Genomic DNA, 12,051 nt, shown 5'->3' with positions numbered 1-12,051 from the left:
TGGCAACGGGGGAAGGTAGCAGCCCTGGGGCTTCGAGGGGCAGCACAACCTTGTGCCTGTGTCCCCTGCAGGGTCTCCAGGCCCTGAAAAGATTCCTGGAGGACAAGGCAGAGCTGCAGGAAGCCCCAAGGGCGCTGGCTCTTCAGGGGATGGGGGTTGGGGATCCCTGCTCCCTCTTCCCAGCTTGGTTGCCATCCCTACCCTGTCGGCTGGGGCCTCCCCTTAAGCAGGGCCCAGAGTCTTTCAGACAAAGCCAGATCCTGGAGGACAGTGAAGGTACCAGGCCTGCTTGGCTGCAAGCACTAGAGCACTACGCGGAGCTCCTGGGGGGTGGGGCTGGGAGAGACAGCCAGAGCAACCTTCTCACCAAGCTGGACCCGCTCAGGGCTAGCTCTGAGGTCAGTGCTGGGGCAGGGGTAGGGGGTGAGGAGGGGGAGGGCTCAGGCGAGGCCGCTGGGAGGAGGGAAGGGGAAGGGGGAGGGCTCTGGGCAGGTGTGAGGTGCATTCAGATCCTGCTCTGCACAGAGGCCCTAGGATCTAGGCTGAACCTGCAGAGCAGGGCCTGCTGCTGGATCTGACTCCAATAGGTAGGGTGAGGCTCCCACGGCTCTCACCCAACACCTGCCCTCACATAGCGGGATGGCCTGGCCTGCCAGGGAGGGAGGGAGGGGACTCGGATCTTTCCCCCCATCTCATTGTCACAGGAGCCACCTGGATGCTCCTTAACATTTTTTTTTTTTTAATGATGAAGGCAGAGATAGAGTCAGAAGGACACAGAAAGGTATACAGAGAGCCTTTCCATCTGCTGGTTCATTCCCCCAGGAGCCCGAAACTTCATCCCGGTCTCTCATGTGGGTGCTAGGGACCCATGCACTTGACCCATCATTGCCTGCTTGCTCCCAGGGTGTGCGTTAGCAAGAAGCTGGATCAGAAGTGGAAGCAAGACTCAAACCCAGGAGCGCTGACAAGGGGAATGGGGCATTCCAACAGCTGGGCTACATACCCACTCCTCAACTGCTTTTCACATGGGCCCCAAGGCATGCAGCCGGGACCCTTGTGGATCCCCACATCTATTGCAGGTCATGAAACACCAGAGCTGGTTGGATGGGGGCTTTTCTCCTGGATCACGCTGCTCTGTTCTTGCTCCTCACCCAAGCATCACCCTGGGCGGGAGGGAGGGCAGCTGGCTTCCTCCCTGTAGCAGGCAGCAGTGGGCACACCCGTCCCCTCCTCCTGAGCACTCAGGGAAGGGTCATCCTGTGTAGGACTGCCCCGTTAGTGCATTCTCCAGGCAGGAGCTCCGGCAGCTAGACAGGCATCAGAATTTCCAGCTGTGAGTTGGGCAGCCTCAGCCGTTTCTGGAGGGTGGTGGCAGAAGATGGGCATGGGGGGGTTGCCCTGAATGCACAGAGGGTGGATAACAGCACGGCTGCATCCTGGGAGCTGGATGTTGGGTGAGTGCCTGGAACGGGGCTGGGAGCCAGGCTTTACTCTATACCTGCTGGTACTACAGGGAGCACTGGCCGGGACCCTGCTGAGCTATGGGCTACAGAAACCAGCTCCCAGCTGGGAGGGAAGGACAGCTGTTCTCCCCCCAGCCTTGGGAAAGATCCCAGTGCCAAAGAAATGACCTTTTTTAAAAAAAAATGGGACCCTCTTGGATGTTCTGTACTATGCATGGAGAACTCAAAGATCACAAATGCTGCCCCGCAAGCTAGAGGGAGCCTGCTTCTGTGTGTACTGCTTAGCTGTGTAACTGTTTCAAATATTGGCCAATACATTTCATTTTCTCTGTGGTCAAGTTCGTTCTCTCTCTCTCTCTCTCTCTCTCTCTCTCTCTCTCTCTCTCTCCTTTCTAGCCTTACACAAACCTGAATTCACTGCCATCATTTAAACATCAAGAATGTTTGCCTAAGAAAATCCAGATTTCTGGTTTCTCTGGGGAAATGGGAAAAGCTGACCAGACTGCATCTGTTTTCTCGCCCTGACCCATCAACCTGGGCTTGAAAGTAGCCCTGCCTGCATGGCCTCTTTGGTCTGTAGGCACTTTTTTTTTTTTTTAGGAATTTTTATTGGAAAGGCAGATTTATAGAGAGAAGGAGAGGCAGAAAGAAAGATCTTCCATTTGCTGGTCCACTTCCCAAGTGGCTCCAATGGCCAGAGCTGAGCTGATCCAAAGCTAGGGGCCAGGAGCTTCTCCCAGATCTCTGCCATCTGAGACACCTTGGGCAGGGTCCCAAGACCTCGGGTCATTCTCCTCTGCTCTCCCAGGCCATTAGCAGGGAGCTGGACTGGAAGTGGAGCAGCCAGGACATAAACTGGAGTCCATATGGGATCCTGGTGATGGCAAGATGAGGATTTAGCTACTGAACCATTGTGCCAGGTCCTCCGTAAGCATTTCTGTTTGCAGCCCCAGAGATTTCCAGCAGTTTATCCTGTTTTTCGGCCTGCAAGGCCCACCTCTCATGGGTGATAGAGACTATGATGGGACTCAAGCCAGGTCCTCCTGTGGGTGGCAGGGATTCAAGTGCCTCATCCATCACCTGCTGCTTCCCAGGAATTTAGAAGGAAACTGGACTGGTAGCAGAAGCATGACTTGATCCAAGGCACTGCAATATGGGATGCAGGCTTCCCAAGACACAGGTTTACCCCAAAATATTTTAAGTTATAACTAGGGCTGACATTGTGAGAGAGTGGGCAAAGCTGCCATCTGAGACACCAGCATTCTACATGGGCACTGGTTCATCCTGGATGCTCCATGCTAATGGCTTCAGGATGCAGTGGAAGATGGTTCAAGTACCTGGGACCCTACCATCCACATAGGAAACCTGGATGAAGCTTCTGTCTTTCACCTGACTCAGCCCTGGCTGTTACAGCCAAGAAAAGATCTGCTCTCTTTCCCTCTCCTTCTGTAACTCCGGAAGAGGGTAGGGACTTGGCAGAGTGGTTGCAAGACCACAGGGCATGCCTGCGCCCCACAGTGGATTGGAGTCTCAGCTCCATTTCCAGCACCAGCTTCCTACTAAGGCTCACCCCAAGAATGCTGGATTGCCATTTGTGATAGCCCAAGAACGTGGGGGTCCTGACACCCACATGGCTTCAGCCTGGCCTAGCCTGGACTGTTGTGTATATTCAAGGAGTGAGCCAGTACGTGGAAGATCTCTGCCTCTCTGTCTTTGAAATAACAGTAAGTTACATAAAAATACCAAGAGGCATTACTCGCTTGTCCCCTCTAAGGCAGCTTGGTATGGGGTAGGGTGTACGGGATAGAGGGTCAGGTTAGCTGAGGCCCAGCTCTGTTCAATGTCAGCTGCACGTCCTGTCCTCTGGGCCTCATTGTCTTAGCCTGTGATGTGGCCAGACCACTACCTAGAGTAATGGGTTCGGGTGTCCCCGGTAAGCCTCTCTCCCCGACCTTGGTGTGGCCCATAGGCTCTGAACTCCTGCTCCCTTTCTGTTGCAGCGGCCATGGGCACTGAGGGGCCCAGGCTCACCAGTTCTGCGGCCACCAGCCCCTTTGCCTTTCTCACAGCTCCAGGCGCTGCTGCGGGGACCGCGGCAGAGGCAGCCAGCCCCGTCCCGGTGCTTGTGGCCCTGGCCTGCATCTTCCTCGTACTGGCCACCTGTCTGCTGTTCATGGTGCTCTGCAAGCCGGCCGCGCTAGACCCGCGCCGCCGCGGCGCCCGCGAGTGCATGCCCCACCACCCCGGGAGCCCCAGCGAGCCCCAGCTGCGCCTCTGGAAGCGTCTGGGATCCCTGCGCCGTTCGCTGCGCACTTTCAGCTTCCGCCGGGGCCGGCCCGCCGCCCCTCGACGCCCCCTGCCGGCCTGCGACTGGGGCTGCACGGAATCCACCAAGATGTGATTGGTGTACACACGGAAGCTCCTTCTCTCCAGGTTCGCCTGCCCTGGTCACAGCCTAGCCCCAATGCATACCAGGCAACTTAGACCCCACAACTGTGCCCGATCCCAGCCTGACCTAGAAGCGCACCTTCCGCAGCTCTGCGGACGCACCTTCTGCTGCTACTTGCTAAAGGATCATGGGGAGCACCTGCTGTCACTTGCATCCATGGTCTGAGCTGAGATGTGCAACCTGGGGCTCCCCAGGCACCATTTGCCTCTGAGAAGCATCAACCCCAGGCTGTAAGACTGGCTCGAGGGGCTGCTGAGTGGCCACGGACAACACCTAGCTCATGCTGGGGCAAGCTTCGGCCCTGCCACCTATGCCCACTCAGGGACCAAGGCAGGAAGGGACCCAAGGACTCTCCTATCTAGGGTTCCCTTGGATCCTGCAGGTGCCCTCCCGGGAGATCTGAGGCCTGGTTGCCGGTTGGCAGGAGACAAGCTGGAGGCTCTCACATTGTCTACAGAATCATGGTCCTGGAGGGTGCCATCCCCTTTCAGTGCACCTATGTCAGGGTCGATCAGGACGGGCTGATGGTGGGGGCAGAGGCTAGAGAGTAAGCAGAGAGTGGCCTGCTCAGCCTCGTTCCTGTCCCAGAGTCAGCTAGCTCCAGCATGGGGCAGCCCCACCCTATCTTGCTGTGACCCCCAATGCAGCCAGCCAAGACTTCTGATCTGCCACCTCCCAGCTCTAGAACCTTCACTGGCTCCCTACTTTCCATTGACCAAAATCACCACTGCTTATTAGCCTGGCGTGGAGTGACCTCTGGAACTGGCTCCAATTTTATTTTCTAGCCTCACCTGGACCCAGGCACAGTGCTCCTCCTGGCAGGCACACCTCCTGCTGGCAGAGTTCTTGTTTGCATCCTCTTCTCCTATCTGTTTGAGAAGCCTAGGCTGGGCTGTGCATGTCCACACCCTAAAGCAGCAGTCCTCCTGCGGCTTGCAGGACCTAGAGCCTTAGCCTCTGCCTGCATAAACCTCAGAAAGCTCTCTCTGCAAACAGGCTGTGTAGGGGAAGTCCCTGCACCCTCTTCCAGGTCAGCCTGACTTTAGAGTATCCAGTCTTGCCAGAAACTTAAGCACAAACCACAGGATGTAACCCCTGAATCCTAAATTTCCCCATAAGACACAGGGGAGGACAGGTGCCAGGTGTTCAGCACAGCAGATGGTACTGTGCTAGGGGACCCACACCTCCATATCAGAATGTGTGTGGGTTTGAGTCACATCTCCACTTTAGATCCAGCTTCCTGCTACTGCCACACCCCAGGAGGCAGGAGGTCATGGCCCAAGTACTTGGGTCCCTGGGACCCACTTGAGAGATCAGAATGAAGTTCTGGGCCTGGTCCAGTCCCAATTGCTGTGGACATCTGGGGGAGCAAACTCACTGATGGAGTTGCCTATCAGCCTTTTAAATACAATGAAAATAAAATAAGAAGGAAGTGGGGATTATGTGTGGCTTGCCCTGTGCTGCAGGCTGCAGGATTTCAGCTGGAGTGGTATTGTGCAAAGAGAAACCAGCTCTGTGCTTCAGCAAGCAGGGCCAGCCTCTTCCCCACAACTTTGTTCCTCCTTCCCTTCGGGTTTGCTCTCTTCCTCCTGATCCACTTCCCCTGGGGCCTCCGTGAGACTCTCCAGGCTGTGGTCATCCACCCACACTTGGCCCTGGCCAGGAACGGAGGGAATGAGCCTGCCTGGGGACCTCCAGGAAAGCTCTAGCTGGGCAGGTCCCCATCCTGCGACACCTGTTGATGAACTAGGGGCATGTGCCCATATGTGCAAGGGGGCCCTTCAATACTCCAGCAGCTGAGGCCGGGGCAGACAGCCCCCCTCTCCCTCCTTCCCTGAGTTAGCCAGCACACTGGCCCAGTCTTTGGGCTTTCCGGAAGGACGTTCCATGCCTTTGGGCCCCAACTCTGTGGGCCCCCCAGTCCGGGCACACTCCCAGCTGCCTACTCTCTGCTCCTCCCAAGGGCGGCAGCTGGTGCCAGAGGCAGGTCCAGATTTGCTGCGTTTGGCCCAGACTCTGGGCTGGAAAGTCCCAGCTAGTGCTGGTGAAGGGAGCGATTCATTTCAGCCAGCAGCCTGTCCGCCCCCTTAGCAACCCAGGCCTCCCGGGCAGAGCTGGGGGGAGGGGCCCACACCAGATCTCCACATTCTCCCCCGCTCCTCCCGCTCCCTAGGCCAAGAAACTCTTTCTTCTTGTGCCTGTTAGTGCTCGAGAGAGGGGCTTGGCCAAAGGCTCTGGCCTCAGCGCCTCCTGGGAAAATGTCTTTCAACTGGGAGGGGTGGGGGATGTGGAAGAGACTGTGCAGGAGGGAGGCCAGAGCCTTTCTCTTGTGGGTAGGGAGAGCAGGGGGCTGTCCTCAGCTAACCCAGGACCAGGAGCCCCCTTGCTCCAGAGCAGTGGGCCCACCTGGACCCCTGTTTCCATCTGCCAGTATGCCATCAAGCAGGTGCACCTGAGCAGAGGAGAGAGCAGCCTGCCCACATAGCCCACCACCTGCCTGTACAATGCTGTGGCCCTCCACAATGTCCTCGGGCACGCTGGCCTCATAGCTGCTCTGCAGGAAGATGGGTCGGTTGTCATTCACGTCCAGGACAGTGACAAACACGGTGGCAGTGCCTGTGTGCCGCTTGCCTACTGGACCGTTGTCTGTGGGTTGAAGGGAGACAGATGTCAGTGGCAGCACTGGTTCAGGGCTGGCCTTTGAAGTGGGTGACTCTTCCTTTCCCAATCACACAGGACACAGGATGGCTGGCATGTACAGCATGCCACGTGCCTGGCTTTGCTCTGACTCGCCAGCCGTACTGCATGGGCACCATTACTACCCTGACTCTGCAGCTGCACTGGGGGCAGCCAAACAGTGGCTTCTGGAAGATGCACCTGCCTCGGGTCCCCGGGAATCTTTGCAGGCTGACTCTCCTGGGGAGATGTCACCCAGTGACTAAGGATTGTGACTCCATCCAGTGACCAGCATCCTTCCCAGAGAAGGCCCAGGGAGGGGTGGCATGCAGGGGAGAGGGTCTAGGGAAGATGCAGGCAGAGGTTGGGTCCTGAGGCCACGGGAGACTGAAGAGGTCTGGAAGGCACCTCACCTTGACTTTGCACCAGCTTCCAGAACCATGAAAGAGGCTGCCATGGCTGGGCGGGTACAGGTCAGGGCTAAAAGCCCCAAAGGGCCCGCTCTGCTCCAGCCTACGGTCCTGGATAGCAGTGGTGGGGCCAGCTGAGTTCTCAAGAGGAATGGAGTATCTGACCTTTCAATAAAATCTGCTTTAAAGTGCTCACAGCTGATGGTCATTTCTTATAATGTGAAGCATGAAGCATGGTCATGCTTCATGTAGGCTTGGCTCTGACTCCAAGCCCAAGATGCCCTGGACCTCCGGGCAGAAGAGGCTCCTGGGGCTAGAAGAAGGTGAAGCCAGTCCCAGGGGAAAGTGGCCAGGCTGTCATCCCTGGAGGAAGGCACCTGCTAGTATGCTCAAGGCCGTGTATGAGGAGTCCCCAGCGAGGGTTGTGGGCAGCTGGAGTCAGCTGGGAATCTGGGGCCACTCCTTCCTTCTCCAGAATGGGGAACCCCCCCTCCTCCACCCAAACGGTCCCTCTTCCTAATCTCAGTTGAAGGGCCCCTCTGTGGGAAGTCCCAAGCCCATGCCTGCTGCTAGACCACGCCTGGAACAAAAGCTGAATGGTGGAGGATGATGTGGCTGGAGCTGCAGAGGGTGGGGACGGGACGAGAGAAGGGCCGGGTGTGGAGGCTGGTTGGGAAGGAGAGGTGGAGAGCTGCTTCCCTCGCACCTGGAGTTAAGCTTCACCACAGCCTTCTCCCTTCCAGAGACCTGGAGACCAAAGACCAAAGACCAAACCTCCGGCCACCACGTGGGCTCCATGGTCCACTTTGCCTGATGCTGACCGCCTTTTTTTTTTCTACTGATCATCAGATTGTCTTTAATAAATTTATTTTTCTTGTAAGAATGAACACTTGGGCCCGGCAGTGTGGCCTAGCAGCTAAAGTCCTCGCCTTGAACACGCCAGGATCCCATATGGTTGCCAGTTCTAATCCCAGCAGCTCCACTTCCCATCCAGCTCCCTGCTTGTGGCCTGGAAAAGCAGTTGAGGACGGCCCAAAGCTTTGGGACCCAGCACCCGCGTGGGAAACCTGGAGGAGGTTCCTGGTTCCCGGCTTCGGATCGGCGCAGAACCGGCCGTTGCGCTCACTTGGGGAGTGAATCATCAGATGGAAGATCTTCCTCTCTGTCTCTCCTCCTCTATGTATATCTGACTTTGTAATAAGAATAAATAAATAAATCTTTCTAAAAAAAAAAAAGAATGAACACAGCATTTTTGCCACATTCACATCACACTTAGGCATTACACACGTATACAAACATGCTAACCATTCTAATAAAGACCACTACTTTTTCATCAGAAGTGAAAACCATAAAATGTTTTAGTTGAAAGACAGGCTGGTAAGAGGCCACACACTATTTTGTAAAGCCATTTCTTGTGCTTCTCTGAATGGAGTGCAGGTAGGGGCTGAGGACCCACCAACTCTGCAACTCTTGCCCACCTCTAGGCCCCTGCACTGGCTGGCTCCTAGCCTGCAGCACTTCCTGCTTCCTTACTGGCTACAGCCACAGCTGCCTTCCAGGCTGCCCAGCAGCACCACCTGCTTCTCCCTGGGGAAACCTCACCCTGATTGTCCCCCTGAGGACCATCCCCCACTTCCTGACTTCAAGGTCTGGAATGCCAGGCACATGAGCAAGCCCAGCTCCCACTCTGGGCATGTTGACTAAGGCCCATGAGCGGGCACATCTCACACCAGGAGCAGAAGGGAGCTGATCAGAGCCAGTGTGGGGCTAGGGACAAAGCAAGAACTGGCTCTGACCCTGGAGCGTGGGAAGGTGCAGGGATTGCCTTCTGTAAGGCAGAGAACGTTGCCAGCACCCAGGAGGCCAGCCGCCAGCAGCACCTGGACCTCGAATCTGGTCAGACCCGAAGAGGATCTCCCAGCAGACAGACTTTGCTCACACACACTGCTGAAGTCAGTTCATCTGGTTGTTCAATTTACAATCCAAAGAATCCTGACTCAAAGGGAGTCTCAGATAACACTTCTTCTAGGAAGCCTTCTTTGACCTGCTCCCACTCCACACTCCCAACACCCTCTTCCCTGCCTGCTTGCTGTGTCTGGCAGTGTAGTGATCGGTCTCCGGGTCTCCATGGAGCGACTGCCCCCACCACTCTGGCACATCAGTGTCGCCTACAGCTCGGGGCTATCTGCTGGGCTCCAGGCCTGGCCCCTGAAGGGTTGCCTGTGTGAACTCTGCCAGGAACAGTGTGGTGTGCTGTGCAGGGCACAGTGGTGCCTACCGATGGCCTCCAGAACGAGCGTGTATGCGGCCGTGGTCTCCCGGTCCAGGCCTACCACTGTCCTCACGACAGCGTCACGGTAGCCCACGCTGAACTTCCCGTCCACATTTCCACCTGTGGGTGAAAGGGAGTGAGGCTTGGGGTGCCAGAGCTGAGCTTCCAGGCGGGACAAGGGGGTAGCACCCAACTCCACTCTCAGAAGCAGACAGCTGGGTTGTAACTCAGGGCTTTGGGGGACACATGGCCTGTGCGGGCATGAGGCCGGGAATCACAAGGCTCCAGCATCTGCCGAGCACCTGCTGTGCTTCATTTAGGCTCTTAGGGTACTTGTGGGTATGTGTGTGTGCTGGCCTGGGAGACAATCTCTGGGCTGGTTCCAGGTCTGTGCCCACCCCCGCTGTGCACCTGTTTGCCCTGCATCGGTGTCTGAGCAGTTAACCTGCACAGGGATCTTTGTGTATGGCTGAGTGTTGCATGAGGCCCTCTTCTAAGCTGTGCAGTAGCATTGGTTTGGAGTCAGCTCTCTGGGAGGGCATGTAAGGAGGTCACACTGACTGAAAACCAGGGGCAGATGCCCAGAGACAGTTCCGGGCTCTGAGGGAAGCAGGAGAGTCTCCTCTGTGTGTGGAAAGGAGCCAGGTTCCGGCAGAACAGTATGGGAAACCTCTCCCCTGCCAGCTGGCTCCCCAGCAGCAGAGGGCGCCTCTGAGCCAGGTTTGGAGCAGACCTGGTCTAGGACTTTGCTGGGTTCTCAGCAGGTCTCCAGAACCTGTGCCTCTAGCTGCTGGGAAGTGGTTCTGCCACTGCAGGTTGCACTCCCTTGTCCTTCCTGCTTTGTCCCTGGGCACAGCCCTTGGCCACCAAACTCCAGGGCTTCCCAGTTCTGAAGTCCTCTCTGCCGGGGCACCACCTGGCTTCCAGCACAGCATGGGAGGAACCACCTTGTGGGGAGGTGGGTGAGAGGGGAAGGGTCCTGATGGCTGCCTTTCCTGGGGGTAACCTCAGGGATCAGGCCAAGATAAACAGGGAGAGGAAGGGGCCTGCAAAAGAGAGGTCAAGGGCTGGGAAGTCACTTTGGTAGTAGCAAGCTGTGGAACAGGGAGAGGCCCTGGGAGGTGGGAGGAGGCTGTTGTATACCCGTGGACAGGTGCACATTCAACATGTGGGCAACAGGGCTGTAGGTAGGTGATAGTAAGATGGCTGAGCTGGGCAAATGGCCATGTGAGGACTGGAGAACATGAGAGGATGGGCCAGGCCCTGAAGAATGCCAAGCAGCTATTCTCACCCAGGAATGACATGACACATGCACCACGACCTACCCACCCCACAACTGGGAGACATCAATGATCAATGATGTTCACTTTCCTCTGTGGTCCAGGCCACAGCCTCACACTCTTTCTCTACTGCTCCACCGGTGGTAGCTACTGGACATTCTGGAGACAAACCAATCCATCTAGGGAGATGTAAATCACCTGGCTCTGAGCAGGTGGGGATCCCTTTCATGAGCAGAAGATCTCCAGGGGAGGAACAGGCCACTGGGACCCTCTCCAGCCCCTTTCCTGCAGCAGTTTCATTAAGTCCCTAGGGAGCCAGGCCAGCGAGCCGCAGCTGCACCCCAGGGAGGGGCCAAAAGCAAGTGCTCAGGCTGGTGCTGGCAGGGGCTGAACCCTGCTGGTGGGGGCTTGAGCCTCCCTCCCACTCACCTAGTCTGGCCTCCCACCTGTGATGAAGTAGCTGAGCTCGGCGTTGAGGCCCACATCATTGTCCGTGCAGTTCAGCCAGACCACGCGGAACTCGCGCGGCACGTCCTCCGAAACCGACACGTTGTACACGGCCGGGAAGAAGGTGGGCATCTCGTCATTCACATCCAGCACTGAGGAGGGAAGCAGATGCAGTGGGGCAGGGTCCAGCTTCTGCCCGGGACAACCCCACAGCCCCAACCCCAGCCCACATAGGACAGGAGGCTCCAGGGGAGACACAGGCTCCAGGTGGCATCTGTGCCAAGACCTCCAAGTCCCAAGTTCAGGGCCCTCTGTGCTTGTAAGGAGCAGGAATAAGTTGCTTGGAGGGTCAGGGCCTCCTAAAGTCCCCTTGTAGCTTGCTGTTGTCCATGGGAGGTGAGACTGTAAGGGCCCAATACAGAAGACAGTGACCACATGCCAATCTCATGCCAAGTGTGTCCCATACAAGATGACAATGCTCCTCCTGGAACTTCATGAGACAGGTGTCACTAGACATTGTCCAGGTAGGAAATGGGCACTCAGAGCTGCTGAGTGACTGGTTCCAGGCCACATAGCAAGGAGTGCAGAGTAGGGGCGCCCTTGTAAGGGAATTGACTCTGAGGTTCTCTCTCCCCACAAGGTCTGATGTTTCTTACAGACATGCTCTCCAGCTCTAGATGGGGACCCCAGTCCATGTGGGCTGCTCCATATGGCATCACGCAGAGAAAGGGTGGGCCACTGGATGGCCAGGCTGCTGCAGAGCCCTGAACACCTGTCCTCCAATTGTCTTCTTTGACTTGCTAAACTCACCCTAATTTCCCCCAGGGTTACTCCTGCCATTAGGCAGCAGTTCATGTCAGCGTCCTGCATCTCGGAATTAAAGACATATCCATGGAGGGTAGGAGATGGGGCTTTGCTCCCTGATCTGCACGCAAGCCCCCAGACCATGAGGAATACTGGGGAATCTGGGAAACACAGTCCCTGGATGGGGCTCCATGTCTGTAAAAAACGCCACCTTCTGGAGCTGGCAAAGGGCACCACAGCCTCTCCTGTC

General features: G+C 56.7%; 2 protein-coding genes across 7 annotated transcripts in view; one reads left to right on the top strand and one right to left on the bottom strand.

Moving 5' to 3' along the window:
- Positions 1-12,051, bottom strand: part of CDH23 (cadherin related 23) — a 375,667-nt gene that overhangs the window by 74,950 nt on the left and 288,666 nt on the right. For all 6 annotated transcript variants that reach the window (XM_058671237.1, XM_058671240.1, XM_058671242.1 and 3 more), the window contains 3 exons: positions 10,997-11,149; positions 9,277-9,390; positions 6,410-6,558 (listed from right to left, as the gene is read on the bottom strand). In XM_058671237.1, the coding sequence (XP_058527220.1) occupies positions 6,410-6,558; positions 9,277-9,390; positions 10,997-11,149 (416 nt within the window). The remainder of the gene's footprint in view (positions 1-6,409; positions 6,559-9,276; positions 9,391-10,996; positions 11,150-12,051) is intronic.
- Positions 3,469-4,116, top strand: C13H10orf105 (chromosome 13 C10orf105 homolog). The gene has a single exon (XM_012926396.2). The coding sequence runs from the start codon at positions 3,469-3,471 to the stop codon at positions 3,862-3,864; it is 396 nt and encodes a 131-aa protein (XP_012781850.2). The 3' UTR covers positions 3,865-4,116.

Source organism: Ochotona princeps, chromosome 13, assembly GCF_030435755.1.
Source record: "Ochotona princeps isolate mOchPri1 chromosome 13, mOchPri1.hap1, whole genome shotgun sequence".
NCBI lineage: Eukaryota > Metazoa > Chordata > Mammalia > Lagomorpha > Ochotonidae > Ochotona > Ochotona princeps.
This window is presented reverse-complemented; position numbering and strand designations above follow the sequence as displayed.

Excerpts from the sequence above, each read along its gene's own strand:
- C13H10orf105 (XM_012926396.2), top strand. The coding sequence starts at position 3,469 with ATGGGCACTGAGGGGCCCAGGCTCACCAGTTCTGCGGCCACCAGCCCC.